This window comes from Heterodontus francisci, unplaced genomic scaffold (genome assembly GCF_036365525.1).
Source record: "Heterodontus francisci isolate sHetFra1 unplaced genomic scaffold, sHetFra1.hap1 HAP1_SCAFFOLD_152, whole genome shotgun sequence".
NCBI classification, from domain to species: Eukaryota; Metazoa; Chordata; class Chondrichthyes; order Heterodontiformes; family Heterodontidae; genus Heterodontus; species Heterodontus francisci.
This window is the reverse complement of record NW_027141229.1, coordinates 3,307,185-3,327,877: the sequence shown is the minus strand read 5'-3', so window position 1 is coordinate 3,327,877 and position 20,693 is coordinate 3,307,185. Positions and strand designations below refer to the sequence as shown.

At 46.9% G+C, this 20,693-nt stretch overlaps 1 protein-coding gene across 1 annotated transcript in view; it reads right to left on the bottom strand.

Moving 5' to 3' along the window:
* Positions 1 to 779: 779 nt before the first annotated feature.
* Positions 780 to 20,693, bottom strand: part of LOC137362486 (probable G-protein coupled receptor 139) — a 49,855-nt gene continuing 29,941 nt past the window's right edge. Inside the window, exon 2 of the mRNA XM_068026867.1 lies at positions 780 to 1,678. Coding sequence (XP_067882968.1) covers positions 780 to 1,678 — 899 coding nt within the window. The remainder of the gene's footprint in view (positions 1,679 to 20,693) is intronic.

The window sequence follows — 20,693 nt, the reverse complement described above, 5'->3', positions numbered from 1 at the left end:
GTGAGCTGGGAGGGGGAGCTGGGAAGGGGAAGCTGGGGGGGGGGGAAGGGTAAGGGGGGATGGGGAAGTATAAATAGATTTTCCAGATTACAAATGATTGTGCAAAATTCTGACTGCCGCTTCCCAGTCACCACGAGAATAGGCCTGCCCCCATACACTCTTCTCCAAGGGAACAGGTTCCGGCCCCACTCTCCCATCTCCTTGTGTAACGAACTCCACCTCCATTCCCCCGCCACTATGGGAAACAGGTATCGCTCCCACTCTCCCGTCACCATGGGGCAGAGAATCCTCCCGCACTCTCCCGTCAACTTGGCTTCAGGCACGCCTCCTCGGCTATCACCATAGCAACAGACCCTGCTCCAGTCAGTCAACAGAGCGACAGGCCCATCTCCCCCACCTCTGTCACCAAAGCGAAATTCGCGTCCTTCACTTTGCCACCATCGCATCAGGCCCCGCCACACTGCCCTAGCGACAAGCCCCAGCCCCACTTTGTCACCATAGCTTCAGGTCGGGCACCCGCTCAGTCAACATAGTGACAGACCCCACCCCCGCTCTGTCTCCATATCGACAGGCACCACCCTCGCACTGTCACCCTGGCGACAGGCCCGTCCCCGCTCTGTCACCATAGCGACAAGCCCGACACCCGCTCTGTCTCGACAGACAGTCCCCGCCCCCCCGCTCGGTCTGCATGGCGTCAGGCCCCGCCCCCTGCTCTGTATCCATCGTGACAGGCCCCGCCCCCCAGCAGCTGGAATTAGTCAGTGATTCAGTGCCTATCATCATTGAATGAGTTTAACAATTGCAGTGAAGGGATATATCAGCACATTCTTCAACTGCTCTCTGAATTGAGTCTGGGTCACGGCGTAAATCGCAGTGTTTGTGCAGCAACTCAGGAGCTGCAGCATGAAGCCTGATTCCTGCAGAAACACAGCGAGATCAGCAGACACAGACCCCAAATGCTCCATCCTGTTCCATATAGAGTACACCATTAACAGCGTCCATAACAGAATGAAATTCCCCGAGATAACTAACAGTAAAATGATGGATTTCCTTCGGCTCTCCATCTCTGGGTCTCTGCGACTCTCCCCACTGCTGTGAGCCCGGAGTCTTCTGCGTCCTCTGCTGCTCACTAAAATGTGCCTGACGGTGAGAGCGTTGAGCAGCAGAATCACCACAAATGGGAGCCCCGGGGTTAGAATGTAATGGAAGAACTCGATTGTTCCCCAGACACGAGATTCCGCAACATCCTCTGTAACATCACAAAACCAGGGCAGGTTCCCCAGCCGATACTGACTTGTTAACATAAAATACCAGAAGATGTTCTTTAAACAGCTCAGCACAGTCACTGCTCCCAGCACCACAGCAGCCGTTTTCTCTCTGCAATATTTACTTTTCAGCTTCTGGGAACAAATGGCCACAAATCGATCAAAGGTGAAAGTGACGGTGAACCAGACAGAACAGTCTGTGGCTGCATAAAGCAGGACGGCGTGAATATTACACACGGGAATGAACAACAGGAACTGAAACTGTTCCCAATAAACAATGGGAATGTGCCTCAATATCAGGTCGAGGATAATGACCAGTAGATCCGCCACTGACATGGCCACCAGGTAGCGAGTGACACAGTTGGAGAGACCACACTTTCCCTGAGGCAGGATCCCAATCGTCAGCAAGTTAACTGTGAGGAAGGGAAATGAACAGGTCAACAAGCTGGGAGAAAAGTGACCAGTTTGATTTCAGACTTATTGAGATTTACAAATGTGTTCCTGTATCCAGTGATACATTGAAATGTTGAACCTGAAAGAACAAACAGGAAGGTGTGTATTGCAATGCAAGGCAGGAGATATTAACTGACAAAAGGATGATAGTGAAATTGTTCAACTCAGTGTGGATCATAATCCTCCCCCTCCCTCCTTTCCCTGTCTGGATTAAAAACTGTTCCTTCTCTAATCTCTCCCAGTTCTGATGAAGGGTCATCGACCTGAAACATTAATTCAGTTTCTCTCTCCACAGATGCTGAATATGTCCACCATTTTCTGTTTTTATTTCAGATTTGCAGCACTTTGCTGTTGTTTAGAATGTTAAAGGTTGGACTGACTGAGAGATTCTCTCACCTGTAATAGGCAGCACGGAAGTCAATTATTTCAAAGCAAAAAATTGGGAATGAGACCGCTAAAAAAAATCAATGAAACAAAAAATCTCAATCGTCACTAAGTTAACTGTAAAAAAGGGAAATTATCAGGAAACTATGAATCAGGTTAGGAGTAATAGACACAGTTTGAAGGGTTTCTGGTAACATTGTACATTTTGTTACCACGTTCAGTAAGCCTCTAATTAATGCACTCGTGACAGGGATTTCTGCTCGCAACAGGGAGTTGAGTTTAGCGGAGCCAGCAGAGTTTGTAACAGCGGACTGAAAATATGAGGTGAGCCCGATTTGGCGATTTGGAGCCCACGTCCGGTGCAATGTAGTGGCGCTCGGAAAATGAACTGCCTGGTTCCGTGATCTACACCCCTTTAAGTATGGGAATCCCACCTGCCAAAGTTCCTGAACAAGTCAGGGAGATGACGGATGTTGAGGTTAGGGACAGAATTTGATTACTCTAGGTCAAGTCGGCATAAATAGGGAGGAAGTGTTGGGTATTCTAAAAGGCATTAAGGTGAACAAGTCCCCAGGTCTGGATGGGATCTATCCCAGGTTACTGAGAGAAGCGACAGAGGAAATAGCTGGGGCCTAAACAGATATCTTTGCAGCATCCTTAAACAGGGGTGAGGTCCTGGAGGACGGGAGAATTGCTGATGTTGTCCCCTTGTTTAAGAAGGGTAGCAGGGATAATCCAGGTAATTATAGACCGGTGAGCCTGACGTCAGTGGTAAGGAAGCTGCTGGAGAAGATACTGAGCGATCGGATCTATTCACATTTGGAAGAAAATGGGCTTATCAGTGATAGGCAACATGGTTTTGTGCAGGGAAGGTCATGTCTTACCAACTTAATAGAATTCTTTGAGGAAGTGACAAAGTTGATTGATGAGGGAAGGGCTGTCGATGTCATATACATGGACTTCAATAAGGCGTTTGATAAGGTTCCCCATGGTCGGCTGGTGGAGAAAGTGAAGTCGCATGGGTTCCAGAGTGTACTAGCCTGATGGATAAAGAACTGGCTGGGCAACAGGAGACAGAGAGTAGCAGTGGAAGGGAGTTTCTCAAAATGGAGACGTGTGACCAGTGGTGTTCCACAGGGATCCGTGCTGGGACCACTGTTGTTTGTGATATACATAAATGATTTGGAGGAATGTATCGGTGGTCTGATTAGCAAGTTTGCAGCCGACACTAAGATTGGTGGAGAGGCAGATAGTGAAGGGGACTGTCAGAGAATACAGCAGAATATAGATAGATTGGAGATTTGGGCAGAGAAATGGCAGATGGAGTTCAATCAGGGCAAATGCGAGGTGATGCATTTTGGAAGATCCAATTCAAGAGTGAACTATACAATAAATGGAAAAGTCCTGGGGAAAATTGATGTGCAGAGAGAATTGGGTGTACAGGTCCATTGATCCCTGAAGGTGGCAACGCAGGTCAATAGAGTGGTCAAGAAGGCATACGGCATGCTTTCCTTCATCGGACGGGGTATTGCGTACAAGAGTTGGCAGGTCATGTTACAGTTGTATAAGACTTTGGCTCGGCCCCATTTGGAAAACTGCGTGAAGTTCTGGTCGCCACATTACCAAAAGGATGTAGATGCTTTGGAGAGGATGCCGAGGAGGTTCACCAGGATGTTGCCTGGTATGGAGGGCGCTAGCTATGAAGAGAGGTTGAGTAGATTCGGATTATTTTCATTAGAAAGACGGTGGTTGAGGGCGGACCTGATTGAGGTGTACAAAATCATGAGAGGTATCGGCAGGGTGGATAGCAAGAAGCTTTTTCCCAGAGTGGGGGATTCAATCACTAGGTGTCACGAGTTCAAAGTGAAAGGGGAAAAGTTTAGGGTGGATATACATGGAAAGTTCTTTACGCAGATGGTGGTGGGTGCCTGCAACGCGTTGCCAGCGGAGGTGGTAGACACGAGCACGATAGCATCTTTTAAGATGTATCTAGACAGATACATGAATGGGCAGGAAGCAAAGAGATACAGACCCTTAGAAAATAAAGCAACATGTTTAGATAGAGGATTTGGATTGGCGCAGGCTTGGAGGGCCGAAGGGCCTGTTCCTGTGCTGTAATTGTCTTTGTTCTTTGTTTTTAATCAGAGGCCCAGCTGCTCAGTAGCATTGGCAAGACCACTGGGAGCAGTGGAACTGCTAGCAATATACCAGGCCTGTGTTCAGGACCATCGCTGGAGCCCTGGTCCCTCGGTAAATGTGGCGAGGACACGAGGGTCAGTCAACTAGTCGGGGCCCCTGCCAGTAATAACCAGGTCTGGGACCAGGAGCATGACTGGAGAGCCGGGACCCGAGGCATGTGTTTTGTGTCCTCTGGGTCTGGTTAGGGAGTGGGTGTTACTGTCAGAACAACTCCAGTCCTGAAACCGGGACTATTACTGGAGTCCCAAATCCCAGATACGTTTAGGAGTTTCGTGGCGGCCCTTCAGAGTCTGGGGCCCACTGCCGGTACGACAGCAGACCTGGAAATAGGTGCCTTGCCGGACCCCGACACTAAAGATAATTGTTGCGGGTTTTCAGGGCCTATCAGTCACTTGGTGCCACTGCCCGTACTACACAAGTCCTGGGACCAGGAATGTCACTCGAGGTTGGACTTCAGATAAGGCTGATAGGATAGCCAGAATCATTCAGGGAACGGGAGCCACTGCCAATAGTACAGCTGGCCGGGTACCAGGACCATTCCTGGACATCCAGAGCCAAGGTACATGTGAGAATGTCGCCTGGGACCAATAAGGAAACGGGGGGAGGGAAACTGCCAGTAAAAGACCACTGCCTAGCCTGGAGACCCCAGAGCCAGGTATGTGTGGTGGGGAAGTTGGGGCTAGCTATGGAGGAGGGACAACTGCTGACAGTGCACCAGTCCTGGGAACAGGACCGTAGCTGGAATCCTGGATCTCAGGTAAGTGATGTGGGATGGCCAGGGCTGGCAAGGGGGCGGGGACCACTGCTGATACTGCACCAGGCCAGGGACTTTAGCAGCCTTGGAGTCCGAGACCCCAGGTAAGTGCAGTGGGGAATCAGCGTCCAGTCTGATAGCTCCTGTTTGATGGAGAGTGGGCAGGCTGAGTGCGGGGGAGTTTAATGCAGAAGATGTCTTTGTTGTTCTGTGCCCATCCACGGCCCACATAATACCCTTCGGAGGAGCACTCCCCCAATTCTGCAGAGGGGCTGCCTTATTTTACTGGGCGGCCTGCACAAGTTGTGGGGCTGCCACCAACCGCTCGTGTAATTCCACTTAACGGCCTCAATTGACATCTGAGTCAGAAGGTTGTCTACATCACCACTGTTGGAGCACCTCCGCCTTCTATCCTAACTCCTGCGAACCCATTTAATTCCGCCCAGGGTTTAAATTATACAATCATGATTGGATTGGGAAAGAGAATTAAAACAACCAGATTACAACTGGAATTCGGAGTGGATTAAGAAGTTAAAAAATTAAGATGATTAAATGAAACATGAGTAATAACAGGTTTATTATAAATCTGCCCCTCAGTAAATATTGACGAGGACAGTGACCAATTGCAGGAGGTCTTTTATCAACATTGTGCTGAATGACTGTTTTTCAGACTGGAGGGAGGTATACAGTGTTGTTCCCCGGGGTTCAGTACTGGGACCACTGCTGTTTTTTAGACTGGAGAGAGGTATACAGTGTTGTTCCCCGGGGTTCAGTGCTAGGACCACTGCTGTTTTTCAGACTGGAGGGAGGTATACAGTGTTGTTCCCCGGGGTTCAGTGCTCGGACCACTGCTGTTTTTCAGACTGGAGGGAGGTATACAGTGTTGTTCCCCGGGGTTCAGTGCTAGGACCACTGCTGTTTTTCAGACTGGAGGGAGGTATACAGTGTTGTTCCCCGGGGTTCAGTGCTAGGACCACTGCTGTTTTTCAGACTGGAGGGAGGTATACAGTGTTGTTCCCCGGGGTTCAGTGCTCGGACCACTGCTGTTTTTCAGACTGGAGGGAGGTATACAGTGTTGTTCCCCGGGGTTCAGTGCTAGGACCACTGCTGTTTTTCAGACTGGAGGGAGGTATACAGTGTTGTTCCCCGGGGTTCAGTGCTAGGACCACTGCTGTTTTTCAGACTGGAGGGAGGTATACAGTGTTGTTCCCCAGGGTTCAGTACTGGGACCACTGCAGTTTTTTAGACTGGAGAGAGGTATACAGTGTTGTTCCCCGGGGTTCAGTGCTCGGACCACTGCTGTTTTTCAGACTGGAGGGAGGTATACAGTGTTGTTCCCCGGGGTTCAGTGCTAGGACCACTGCTGTTTTTCAGACTGGAGGGAGGTATACAGTGTTGTTCCCCGGGGTTCAGTGCTAGGACCACTGCTGTTTTTCAGACTGGAGGGAGGTATACAGTGTTGTTCCCCGGGGTTCAGTGCTAGGACCACTGCTGTTTTTCAGACTGGAGGGAGGTATACAGTGTTGTTCCCCGGGGTTCAGTGCTAGGACCACTGCTGTTTTTCAGACTGGAGGGAGGTATACAGTGTTGTTCCCCGGGGTTCAGTGCTAGGACCACTGCTGTTTTTCAGACTGGAGGGAGGTATACAGTGTTGTTCTCCGGGGTTCAGTGCTCGGACCACTGCTGTTTTTCAGACTGGAGGGAGGTATACAGTGTTGTTCCCCGGGGTTCAGTACTGGGACCACTGCAGTTTTTTAGACTGGAGAGAGGTATACAGTGTTGTTCCCCGGGGTTCAGTGCTCGGACCACTGCTGTTTTTCAGACTGGAGGGAGGTATGCAGTGTTGTTCCCCGGGGTTCAGTGCTAGGACCACTGCTGTTTTTCAGACTTGAGGGAGGTATACAGTGCTGTTCCCCAGGGTTCAGTACTAGGACCACTGCTGTTTCTGATATACATTAATGACTTGGACTTCATGCAGAGGTCATGCAGCGTGGAAGTTTCGTGAAGGGCGAGGAAAATAGTAATATAATTCATGAGGCCATAGACAGGGTGGTGGGATGTGCAGAAACAACAACAACTTGTATTTATATAGCGCTGCCTTTAATGTATTAAAACATCTCAAGATGTTACGTGGAGCAGCAAAATTTTAATCATACAGACCCAGCGATATGGGATTTTAGTTACAAGAAGAGATTGGAAAGGCTGGGATTGTTCTCTTTGGAACAACGAAGGGTAAGGGGATATTTAATATAGAAATCAGGAAGGGTTTTGATAGCGTAATTAAGGAGAAAGTGTTTCCAATGTCAGAAAGTTTAATATTAAGAAAACACAAATTGAAGGTAATTGGCAAAAACCATAGGGGAAATGAGGAGCATTTTCTTGCACAGCGAATTGTTGGGATCTGGAATTCACTGCCTGTAAACATGGTGGAAGCAGTTTCAATAATATCCTTCAAAAGGGAATCTAATCAATACTTGAAAAGAAAAAATAATGCTGAAGTCTGGGGATAGAGGACGAGAGGGGAACTAATTAGATAGCTCTTTCAAAGAAACAGCACTGACACGATGGGCCGAATAGACTAGTTCTGCGTTGCATCAACCTCTGATTCTTTGAGCAAGAGACAGACAATAAAAAAGAGAGAGTGAGACACAAGTGAAAGAGAGAAAGGATAACAGACACAGAGATAAAAAGATGTTTATGCTGCTTTTCAGGCCAAGGTATTGTAATTCATGATCTGTCCGTGCCAGATACTGTTGAGGCAGGTAACACACAAACGTCATGCTGCCTCCTCATGTTCATGAATTCCAAATGCCGCTCAGGGTGACCCGCGCTGCTGTCTGGCTGCACGATTAACAGATACCTAATTGTGTCTGAAGCTCATTCGTAACTTCTGGCATCACTGAGAGATTTCAGTATGATGCCATGGTCCTGCCTGATGTCCCTTCTTAACTCCCACCTCCCCTTCTTCCTGCTGTCTGGGATGATGCACAAGCTGCAGATGGCAGGACCATGGACCTCCTGCTTTCCATCCCACCCTCAATCCCTCACCCCCAAGTCTCCGCTTCTGATTTTGTACTTTGCAATGATAACACAAAACTGCCAGCTGATAGACGTGTCCACTGAGATACTTTGTCCATTGACAGGCCTGTCAGGCAGTCTGTTGTCACTCTCAAGGAACATGGAGGAATGCAGCCCCAACATGACACAGGATATTGCACAGAGCATGAAGCCCATTCTTTCTGCTGTGGACGTGATCTCTAACTCCATAACAGCACTAATGGAATCAGCTGTGGTACAGCGTCTGGTGACCATTGCCTCAGCTTCCATTGCAGTACAGGCGGTAGACACCCAATGTCAGACTGAGGTTATGAGATCCATGCTGGCTGCCATGCAGGATCATACTGCTTCCATCATGGCTGTGGATGTCACTGCTCAAAGGGGTTTGCAGGCTCTCACAGCAGTCCCTCAAACTGTGATCCAGTAGATTACTGGTATTTCTGAGTTGTCGCCCTTTGGAAGTGACAGTGATTCCGTGGAGCTTGAACCTGCTGTCCTCCCTCAGGATGACAGTGTTTGTTCTCCTTTCACTGTCACTCCACCAGTGTCCCTGCTGTTAGCCATCAGCCAGCCCAGGCTGCTGCTTCCCATTTCGAGGTGGTGCAGCCTGAATCCGAGTCCTCAAACACAGAGATGCCCGAGTGCGTCCTGCAAGACCATCTGCCGTCTCTCCCAGTGAATATCAGCAGCCTTTCACCAGCCATGCTGCAGCCACTGGGGAAACACTGTGTAAGAACCCGAAGCAAGTCGTGGAATCCAACAAGACAGGCACTAAGGGAATACACCAGGCTGAATAGTTCAGTTTTGTTTGTATAATTGAATGTGTTGTTTGATAAAGATGTTAATGTAACGTTTGTGTTGGTGGGATTTTTTTTACAGAGAGATGAATGAATTATGGAGAAGTTATAATGGGGAATTTAATTATCCAAATATGGACTGAAAAAGCAGTAGTGTAGAGGGCAGAGAGGGGGAAGAGTCTCCAGAATGTGTTCACGAAAATTTTCTAAAGCAACATATTTACAGTCCAACGAGACGGGGTCGGGGGCATTGCTGGTCCGAGTGTTTCTTAATGAGGTGGGCCAAGTGGATAGAATATCAGTGGGGGAACATTTATGTTGCAGTGATCATTGTATCATTCGGATTAGGTTGGCTATGGAAAAAGACAAAGAGCAATCTCAGGTTAAAAAAGAATGTGGGGGGAAGCCAAAGTCAATGGGGTAGGAATGGATCTGGGAAGAATAAATTGGACTCTTAGTCTGGCGGGAAAAACAGTGGCTGAACAAAAGGTTACCTTCAAAGTTCGGGCACAGTCAAGGTATTGGATGAAAAAAGAGATAGAGATGACAATGAAAAAGAATAAAAGTGTGCTTATGGCAGATGTCAAGTAAATAATACAATGGAGAACAGCCTGGATATAGAAGGTTCAAAGTGGAAATGAACAAGAAAATAAGAAAAACAAAGTGAGAGAATGAAAAGAGACTGGTAGCTAACACAAAACGGAATTCGAAAAAATTCAATCGGCGCATAAATAGTAAACCTGTGGTAAAAGGTGGAGCAGGGTCGATTAGGGATCAAAAGGGTATTTACACATAGAAGTATGGGGAATAGCTGTGGTATTAAATGACTACTTGGCATCTGTCTTCACCAAGGAGAAATATGCTACCCAGGCCACGGCGAAAGAAGACAAACTTAGACACTGGGATGATTTAAAATTGATAAGGAGGAGGTATTAACTTAAAATTGATAAAGTGCCAGGGCCAGATACGATGCATCCATGGATACTGAGGGAATTGAGAGTGGAATATGCTGAGGCATATTTTCCAGTCTTTGTTCGATTCGGGGGTGGTGACAGCAGACTGGAGAATTGCAAACGTTACCCCCTTGTTCAAAAAAGGGTGTAAAGATTAGCCCAGAAACTGCAGGCCAGTCAGTTTAACTTCGGTGGTGGGGGATATTCTCGAAAGAATGATGTGGGCCAAAATGAATAGTCACAGGGACAAATGCGGATTAATTAAGTAAAGCCAGCACAGATTTCATTAAGGACAATCATGCTTGCTGGAGTACAAGGACTTTCAAAAGGTGTTTGTTGCAGTGCCATGCAACAGACATGTGAGCAAATTTATAGCTCCTGGAATAAAAGGGATAGTAGCAATATGGATACGAAATTGTCTGCATAACAGAAAACGGAGAGTGGTGGTTAATGGATGTTTTTCGAGTTGGACGAATGTTTGTAGTGGAGTGCCCAGATACCTTTGCTTTTCCTGATATATATTTATGACCTAAAGTTTTGTGTACAGGGCATAATTCCAAAATTTCCAGATGATTCGAAACTTGAAACTATTGTGAATTGTCAGGAGGATAGAACTTCACAAGGACATAGGCAGGTTAATGGATTGGGCGGACACATGGCAGATGAAGATCAGTGCAGTGAAATGTGATGTAATCCATTTAGACAGGAATAAAATGGAGAGACAATATAAAGTAAGGGGAACAATTCTATAAGGGGTTCAGGAGCAGAGGGAGCTGGATGTATACGTGCATAATTCATTGATGGTGGCAGGACAGGTTGAGGGAGTGGTGAATGAAGCATACTGTGTCCTGGGCTTTATTAATAGGGGCAAAGAGTACAAGAGCAAGGAAGTTATGTAAGACACTAGTTCTTCCTGAGATGGAGTGTTGTGTCCAGTTCTGGGCGCCACACTTCAGTAATGATGTGAGCGCATTGGAGAGAGTGCAGAAAAGATTCACAAGAATGGTTTCAGGGATGAGGAATTTTGTTATGAAGATGGATTGGAGAAGTTAGGACTGTTTTCCTTGGAGAAGGGAAGGCTGCGAGGTGATTTGATAAAGGTATTCAAAATCATGAGGAGACTGGACAGTGTAGATAGAGATAAACTGCTTCTGCTTGTGACAGGGTCCAAAACGAGAGCAGAAAGTTTTAAAGTGATTGGCAAACGAAGCAAAAGCAACATGAGGAAAAGCTTTTTCGCACAGCGAGTGGTTGGGATGTGGAATGCACTGCCTGAGTGTGTGGCGGAGGTAGATTTGATCAAGGTTTTCAAAAGGAAATTAGACAGTGATATGAAACGGAAGAGTGTGCAGTGTAACAGGAAGACGATGGGGGAATGACACTAGGTGAATTGCTCATTTGGAAAACTGGTGTGACCAGGATGGGCAGAATAGCCTCCTTCTGTGTTGTCATCATTCTGTGATTCTGTGATTCTTTTATTGCAGGATAAGGGGACACTGTGATGGGAGGTCTCAGATGGACGTAACGATGGAAAATAGGGATCCATGACGATAAAGGAAAGTTGCCCTATTGGAACCCAAGTCTGAGCAGACACTATCTTGCCCTGGTCGAAGGCATCCAGGAAATATCCTCCCTCCCTCCTCTTCCTCCCCATCATCCTCCTCCTCGTACTCATGAGGTGGCCTCCAGATTCCTGTTGGCAATGCCTGGGTCCCCATGATGGTGATGATATGAAGGATGCAGCAGAACACTATGAATTGGACACCTGCTCCAGTGTGCACTGGAGGGCTCCCCCCGAGCGGTTCACACATCGGAAGCATTGCTTCATCACGCCGATGGCCTGCTCCACGATGTTCCTGGTGGTCTCTTTGCTTACGGTACACACGGATTACTTGATGTCGTGGGTGGGTGGCAGTGGTGGGTATTGGTTGTTTGTGAGGGCGTAGAATCATGAACCGTGTATGCAGGGGGAAATATCTGCCTCTGAGGAGCCATATTCTGGTTCTTCATGGAGGGCCGAAGAAGTTGGGACCGGCTGACTGCTTCAGATTGAAGGTATCGTGGCTTCTGCCAGGATAGTGGACATTCACCCACATGATATACTGGGCATGCTTACGCACCAGCTGTACAGTAATGGAATGAGAGTTTTATTTCAATTCCTGTATCTCTCTCCATTGATATGGGGGCTTGACAGTGCCAAGTACACCATCAGGAATCCCGCTATCCCGAGAAAGCCACGGGACCTCTCTTCCTGATCCTCTCTGCTGAGGGAGAAAATAATGTCACAGGCAGCCACCCCCACTTCACAGACGCATCGATGGACAACACACAGTCCTAGAAACGGCAGGCCCGTTATTCGAGCGCTGAGGATGATGTGCATCGCCTGGAACCGAACATAGAAAGGCCAGTATTGTGGGCAGAGAAGTATCAGATGGAATTTAATACTAGCAAATGTGAAGTGATGCATTTTAGCAGCAGGAAACCGAAGAGACGATATATACTTAAGGGAACCGTTCAAAAGAGTGCATAGGAACATAAGGACCTGGGGTGCATGTGCATCGATCTTTGCAGGTGGCAGGACACACTGAGAAAGTGGTGAGTAAAGCATATGGGATCTTGAAAATCATAATCTTACACATTCAGTAAGGCGTTTGATAAGGTTCCCCACGGTAGGCTATTGCAGAAAATACGGAAGTATGGGATTGAAGGTGATTTAGTGCTTTGGATCAGAAATTGGCTAGCTGAAAGAAGTCAGAGGGTGGTGGTTGATGGCAAATGTCCATCCTGGAATTTAGTTACTAGTGGTGTACCGCAAGGTTCTGTTTTGGGGCCACTGCTGTTTGTCATTTTTATAAATGACCTGGATGAGGGTGTAGAAGGGTGGGTTAGTAAATCTGCGGATGACACGAAGGTCGGTGGAGTTGTGGATAGTGCCGAAGGATGTTGTCGGGTACAGAGGGACATAGATAGGCTGCAGAGCTGGGCTGAGAGATGGCAAATGGAGTTTAATGCGGAAAAGTGTGAGGTGATTCACTTTGGAAGGAGTAACAGGAATGCAGAGTACTGGGCTAATGGGAAGATTCTTGGTAGTGTAGATGAGCAGAGAGATCTTGGTGTCCAGGTACATAAACCCCTGAAAGTTGCCACCCAGGTTAATAGGGCTTTTAAGAATGCATTTGGTGTGTTAGCTTTTATTAGTAGGGGGATCGAGTTTCGGAGCCACGATGTCATGCTGCAGCTATACAAAACTCTGGTGCAGCCGCACCTGGAGTATTGCGTGCAGTGCTGGTCACTGCATTATAGGAAGGACGTGGAAGCTTTGGAAAGGGTGCAGAGGAGATTTACTAGGATGTTGCCTGGTATGGAGGGAAGGTCTTGTGAGGAAAGGCTGAGGGACTTGAGGTTGTTTTCGTTAGAGAGAAGGAGGAGGAGAGGTGACTTAATAGAGACATATAAGATAATCAGAGGATTAGATAGGGTGGATAGTGAGAGTCTTTTGCCTCGGATGGTGATGGCAAACACGAGGGGAAATAGCTTTAAGTTGAGGGGTGATAGAGATAGGACAGATGTCAGAGGTAGTTTCTTTACTCAGAGAGTAGTAGGGGCGTGGAACGCCCTGCCTGCAACAGTCGCAGACTCGCCAACTTTAAGGGCATTTAAGTGGTCATTGGATAGACATATGGATGAAAATGGAATAGTGTAGGTCAGATGGTTTCACAGATCGGCGCAACATTGAGGGCCGAAGGGCCTTTACTGCGCTGTAATGTTCTATACTTTGAGTACAAAAGCAAGGACGTTATAATGGACCTATACAGAGCTCTGGTTTGGCCTCAGCAGGAGTATTGCATCCAGTTCTGTTAAACACATTTCAGGAAGGATATGAAGATCCTTGAGACGGTGCAGAGGAGATTTTACAGAATGGTTCCAGGGATGGAGGATATTAGCTACAAGGTTAAGTTGGAACATCTGAGGTTGATCTTCCTCCAGCAAAGGCGATTAAAGGGAGATATAATAGCGGTGTACAAGATTACGACAAATTGATATCCGTTAGACAAGGGAAAACTGCTTCCATTGACTGGTGAAGCAAGGACAAGGAGACAAAATTGGCAGGTTTTATCCTTTCATGCGATGTGGGCGTCGCTGGCTTGTCAGCATTTATTGCCCATCCCTAATTGCCCTTGTGAAGGTGGTGGTAAGCTGCCTTCTTGAACAGCTGCAGTCCATGTGGTGTAGCTACACCATCAGTGTTGTTCGGCAGGGAGTTCCAGGATATTGACCCAGTGACAGTGCAGGAACGGTGATATAGTTCCATTTCAGGATGGCAGGATGGTGTGTGGCTTGGAGGGGAATTTGCAGGTGGTGGTGTTTCATGCATGTGCTGCCCTTGTCCTTCTAGGTGGCAGAGGTCAGGGGTTTAGAAGATGCTGTCTAAGGAGCCTGGCAGACGTGCTGCAGTGCACCTCGTAATGGTACACACTGCTGCCACTGTGCGTCCGTGATGGAGGTAGTGAATGCGTGTGGATGGGGTGTTCATCAAGCGGCCTGCTTTGTATTGGATGGTGTCGAGCTTCTTGAGTGTTGTTGGATCTGCAGCCATCAGGCAAGTGAAGAGTATCCCATCACACTCCTGACTTGTGTCTTGTAGATGGTGGCCAGGCTTTCGGGAGTCAGGAGGTGAGATACTCACCACAGGATTCCGAGCCTCTACCTGCTCTTGTCGCCACTGTATTTATATAACTACCGCCGTTCAGTTTGTGGTCAATGGTAATAGATATCGATGGTGGGGGACTCAGCGATCGTGATGCTATTGAATGCCATGGGGAAATGTTCAGATATTCTCTTGCCTGAGTAAGAGATGCAGGGGAATATATGGAAGGACTTTCTTTTTATGCATCAAGTGGTAATAACCTGGAACTCACGACCCACCAGTGTGGTGGAAGTGGAGACCATCAATAATTTCTAAAGGAAACTGAATGGGCACTTGATGGAAATGGGCTGGCACGGCAATGGGAACGAGTGGAGGAGTGGGACTGAATGGGTTATTCGACAAATAGCCTACAGGATTCGATGGGGATAATGGCCTCCATATGTCCTATTTATGACTATGTCCGAATAAATCTCTTTGATTCTATGTTAAATACATCGACCGCTCATGCCTGGAAGATCCGGATGCATAGACGTTCAATGGAACTGTGACCTTATCGGTCACTGACAGCTCCTTCCTCACCCTGATGTGCGGCTCAAGGTCGTGTTGCAGGAGGTGACATAGCTCTGTGACCACTTCGGTATTTAATCAGAGTCACCTCAAACACTGCTCCTGGGTTAGGTGTAGATAGGAACAGTGCTCTTGGAAAACACGGCGTGTTTAGGGCAGAGACCCCTCCTGCTACCTCTTTACAGGGATCCCCCTCTCTGCAGTCTCTGCTCCATTTGTTGTTCATGTTGCAGACGCAGAGACACTGTAAATACAGTCCTGATAGCTCGTTCAGAGTTGGGTCACCAACTCCTGTGTCCTCCCTGAATGTCTGCAGCAGTTCACAATGCAACCTCCAGAAAACCATCCATAGCTGCTCCACTAACTTTGCAGCAGCAGAACTAAGTCAAAAGCCCCTCACCTGTAAGCTGGATGTCTGGTCCTTTTAAATAACACAAGAGGGGGTTCCTCGCGCTACATAGGCGATCAGTGGACATGCACAGACCAAGTTTCAAAGGCGCACATCAAAGCTGTCGGAATGATAGATTGTTGTCTTATTCAAACTCCTCCGAACACTAACACCACATTCTTGGAATGTCGAGGCTGGAGCCATGCCCAGCATGGGTAATATGCAGACAGAGATCGAATTGTCTGGTTTCGCAGATCCCATTATTTTATGGACCAAAGCTTCCATTGTGTTGGCGTCAGCGGTGGATGTAGAGCCAAACATGACAATCGGGGAAAATAGAGAGGTGGGGAAAAAAGCTTTATAAACGGCCAGTGCAGAAGTGCCCGACTGCTCATCTTGCACTGCTTCATTGATCCAGGCTTCCATCATGTCAGCAGCAGTGGTGCCATTGAACCGAAAATCATGGGCAGTGCTGGATACAGAGGGAAAGAGATTCGCCAGGAATAACAACAGCAACAAGCAAGGCAGATAAGAACACTAATGCAGTTAAACATGGTTTATAAAAGTAATAACTGTGGAGAGTGACTTACCAGGGACACCAATCATAGGATAGGATAGTAAATGAATTGAATCAACAGAAGTGTGAGATAGATCCAAGTGTCTAGTGGTAGCAGATCATAAAATGTAGAAATAACGTAAAGATTCCAGGAGAAACTCCTACCCATCGTTGTAACATTCCAGTCTATTGTTCTCAGATTCTGATCCATTGTTATAACATTCCAATCTATTGTTATCAGATTTCGACCCACAGTTGTAACATTCCAATCTATTGTTCTCAGATTCTGATCTATCATCTCCCTCTCTCTGGAGCTGCTGATCCCTGTTATTGCTGGGGTGATATTCTTGCTGACACTATGGGACAACACACTGAACGGAGGTCCTTATTAATAGATGAGGGACATCCTCCAGTGATACAATTAGGGTCCATGGAGACTGACATTAATTACAGTCACTGAACAAACAAGTTCAGTTGACCCTTTTCCATCCATAATAACGTAAAACATTTTGCACCATAATTAGTACACTTCGAACACTTACCCAGTCTGCATGGGATGTATGAGAGAAAACATGGTGGAAATAGTGGAGGCACTGGCCAGAATCTTTCAATCCTCCTGGAATATGAGATGGTACCAGAGGACTGGAGGGATACAAATGTTACAACCTGTTTAAAAAAAGATAGATGTGGTAAACCCTGTAACTTCGAACCAATCAGTCCAACGTCACTGCTGCATAAATTTCCAGAGGTCACAAACCGGGGGAAAAAAGTCGTTGTTTGGATAAACATGGGGTAATTATTAGCAAGCTGTGGCGCAGTGGTTAGCACCACAGATCCAGCGACTGGGGTTCAATTCTGGGTGCTGCCTGTGTGGAGTTTGCAAGTTCTCCCTGTGACCGTGTGGGTTCCCGCCGGGTGCTCCGGGCTCCTCCCAGAGCCAAAGACTTGCAGGTTGATAGGTAAATTGGCCATTATAAATTGCCCCCAGTGTAGGTAGGTGGTAGGAAAATGGTGTGGATGTGGTAGGAAATATAGGGTTAATGTGGGATTAGGATAAAATGGGTGGGGATAAAATGGGTGGTTGTTCATCGGCACACACTAGGTGGGTCGAAGGGCCTGTTCCAGTGCTGTATCTCGAAATAAATATGTTAATGTCATATCATGTCTGCACACTTTAACAAGCCCAACCTATACGTATGTAGTGCCTTTTAAATAATAAAACATCACAAGGCGTTTTCACAGGAGCATTACAAAACAAAGTATGACACAAAGACGCAACAGAAGATCTGAGGTTAGATGACAAAAGCTTGGTCAAAGAGGTCGGGTTTAAGGAGTGTCTGAAAGGAGGAAAGCGAGGCAGAGAGGAGATTGCAAAGCTTGGGGCCGAGGCAGCTGAAGGCAAGGCTGCCAATGATGCAGCATTAAAATCACGGATGCACAAGAGGCCATAATTAGAGGAGCACAGGTATTTCGGGGGTTGTAGGTTGGGAGGAGATTACAGAGAAAGGGAGGGGTGAAATCATGGAGAGAGTTGCGAACAAGGATGAGAATTTTCAAATCAAGACATTGCTTGCTTGGGAGCCAATGTAGGTTAATAATCGGGAAAAGACATTTGGTGTGAGTTAATTCACGAGCAGCACAGTTTGGATGACCTCAAGTTTACAAAGAGTAGCATGTGTGAGACAAACCAGGAGTGTGTTAAAATCTGGAATGGAAAGCTAGTCTTAGTAATGGTGCCATGAAACTATCATTGATTGTTATAAAACACTATCTTGTTCACTAATATCCTTTAGGGAAGAACACCTGCTGTCCTTACCGCGTCTTGCCTACATGTGACTCCAGACCCACAGCAATGTGATTCACTCTTAACTACCCTCTGAAATGGCCTAACAAGTCATTCAGTTCTCTAAGGCAATTAGGGATGGGCAACAAATGCTGGCTTTCCCAGCGACGCCCACATCCCATGAAAGAACAAAAATGAAAAGAAATAGTCAAGTTTAAAGGTAACAAAAGCAGGAATGAGGGTCTCAGTGTAGATGAGCTGAAACAGGCGCGTGGTCAGGCGCTATTATTCTTTGTTTATTTATTTAGAGATACAGCACTGAGACAAGCTCTTCGGCTCACCAAGCCTGTGCCGATCAACAAGCACCCACTTAAACTACCCTTCAGTAATGCCATGTTCCACCTCCCGACACAAGGGACAATTTACAACGGCCAATTTACCTATCACCTGCAAGTCTTTGGATGTGGGAGGAAACCGGAGCACCCGGGGAAAACCCACGCAGACACAGGGAGAACTTGCAAACACCGCACAGGCAGTATCTAGAATCGAACCCGGGTCTGTGAAGCTGCGGTGTTAACCACTGCTCCACTGTGCCGCCCACTAGGTGAAAATAGGCAGTTGTAGTGATGGCACGAATATGTAGTTGGAAGCTCATTCCCTTGTCAGATATGACACTGAAATTGCAAACAGACTAGTTTATTCTCAGACTATTACAAGGGCGAGGGATGGAATCGGGAACAAGGGAACGGAGTTTGGAGTGGGAAGTGAATATAATGGCTTCAGTATTCCCAATATTTAACTGGAGGACATTTCTGCTCATCCAATACTGGATGTCTGATAAGCAGTCTGATAGAAACAGAGACATATCGAACAGGGATAGGCCATTCGGCCCTTCAAGCCTGCTCTGCCATTCATCATGATCATGGCTGATCATCCAACTCAGTAACCTGTTCCCAATTACGCACCTGACCCTTTGATCCCTTTCGACCCCAGAGCTACATCTAACTCCTTTTTGAAAACATACAATGTTTAGGCATCAACTGCTTTCTGTGGTAGCGAATTCCACAGGCTCACCACGCTCTGGGTGAAGACATTTCTCCTCATCACAGTCCTGAAAGTTATACCCCGTATCCTTAGACGATGACCCCTGGTTCTGGACTCCCCCACCATTGGGAACATCCTTCCTGCATCGACCCTGTCAAGTCCTGTTAGAATGTTATAGGTTTCTCTGAGATCCCCCCTCACTCTTCTGAACTCCAGCGATTATAATCCTAACCGACTCAATCTCTCTTCATACGTCAGTCCCGCATCACAGGATCAAAACTGCACATAATATTTCAGGTGTGGCCTCACCAAGGCCCTGTACAATAATGACTAAAAACAGTGGAGGAGAGGAGAGAGATGATGGTGAGGTAAACTTGATGGTGTTCTTTGATAAAACAATTGAGAGGGTTGATGAGGGTGGTTCGATTGAAGTTATATATACGGACTTCAAAAGGTGTTTGATCAATTGGCATTTAATAGGCAGGTTTGAAAACTGAAATCCATGCATTCAAAGGGCCAATCCAGCCATTTCCCACCACGAAGCATCTATATAGACAAACCTCTGAAGAATTGTATCTGTTTAAATTAGATCACCTCTAATCCATCGACATTCCAGGGAATGCTGTAAGAAATGGTAATTCAATTTCGAATTCCAAAGCAAACCGGCAGAAAAGTGGTAGTTTTCCTGCAATGGACTCTGTGTCTCTCTCATTATGAATATTTCTTCAGCAGCCTGGGTGAGCTAACACAAACACAGAACAGCACAGTCAGGCAGATTACGTTTCCATAACGGTTTTTATTTATTCAGTGACATAACTCTGGACATAGGTCTTTGTGTGGGCTTTCTTGGCGTGTTAATGTGGAGAATCATGTCCGCATATCTAAACAACTGTTAGTTATAAGTCGTAATATTTTAACTTTGACTGATTGTTCTATGTTTCAAACCTGAGAATTATGAGAAATAAGGAGACAACACTCAAAACCCTAATTAACCACTGATGACTTGACATGATACGGCAGGAATACTACCAGTTAACATTACAACACACCCAGTGCAACAATCATCAGCCAGAAGTGCCGACTTGATGATCCATCTCAGCGTCCTCCTGAAGTCGCCAGCATCACAGATGCCAGAATTCAGCCAATTCGGTTCACGCCTTGTGATATCAAGAAACGACTCAAGGCACTGGATATTGCAAAGGCTATGGGTCCTGACAACATTCCAGCAATAATACTGAAGACCTGTGCTCCAGAACTTGCTGCGCCCCCAGCCAAGATGTTTCAGTACAGGTACAATACTGGCATCTCCCGGCAATGTGGAAAATTGTCCAGGTATGTCCTGTACACAAAAAGCAAGACAAGTCCAAACTGGCCAATTACTGCCCCATCAGCTTACTCTCAATCATCAGTAAAGTGATGGAAGGTGTCATTGACAGTGCTTTCAAGCGGCACTTGCTCAGCAATAACCTGCTCAGTGACGCTCAGTTTGGGTTCCGCCAGGGCCACTCAGCTCCTGACCTTATTACAGCCTTGGTTCAAACATGGACAAAAGAGATGAACACAAGAAGTGAGGTGAGAGTGACTGCCCTTGACATCAAGGCAGCATTTGAACCAGTATGGCATCAAGGAGCCCGAGCAAAACTGATGTCAATGGGAATCCAGGGGAAAAATTCTCCGCTGGTTGGTCTCATACCTAACAGAAAGGAAGATGGTTGTAGTGGTTGGAGGTCAATCATCTCAACACCAGGACATCACTGCAGGTGTTACTCTGGGTAATTTCCCAAGGCCCAACCATCTTCAGCTACTTCATCAATGATATTCCTTCAATCAGAACGTCAGAAGTGG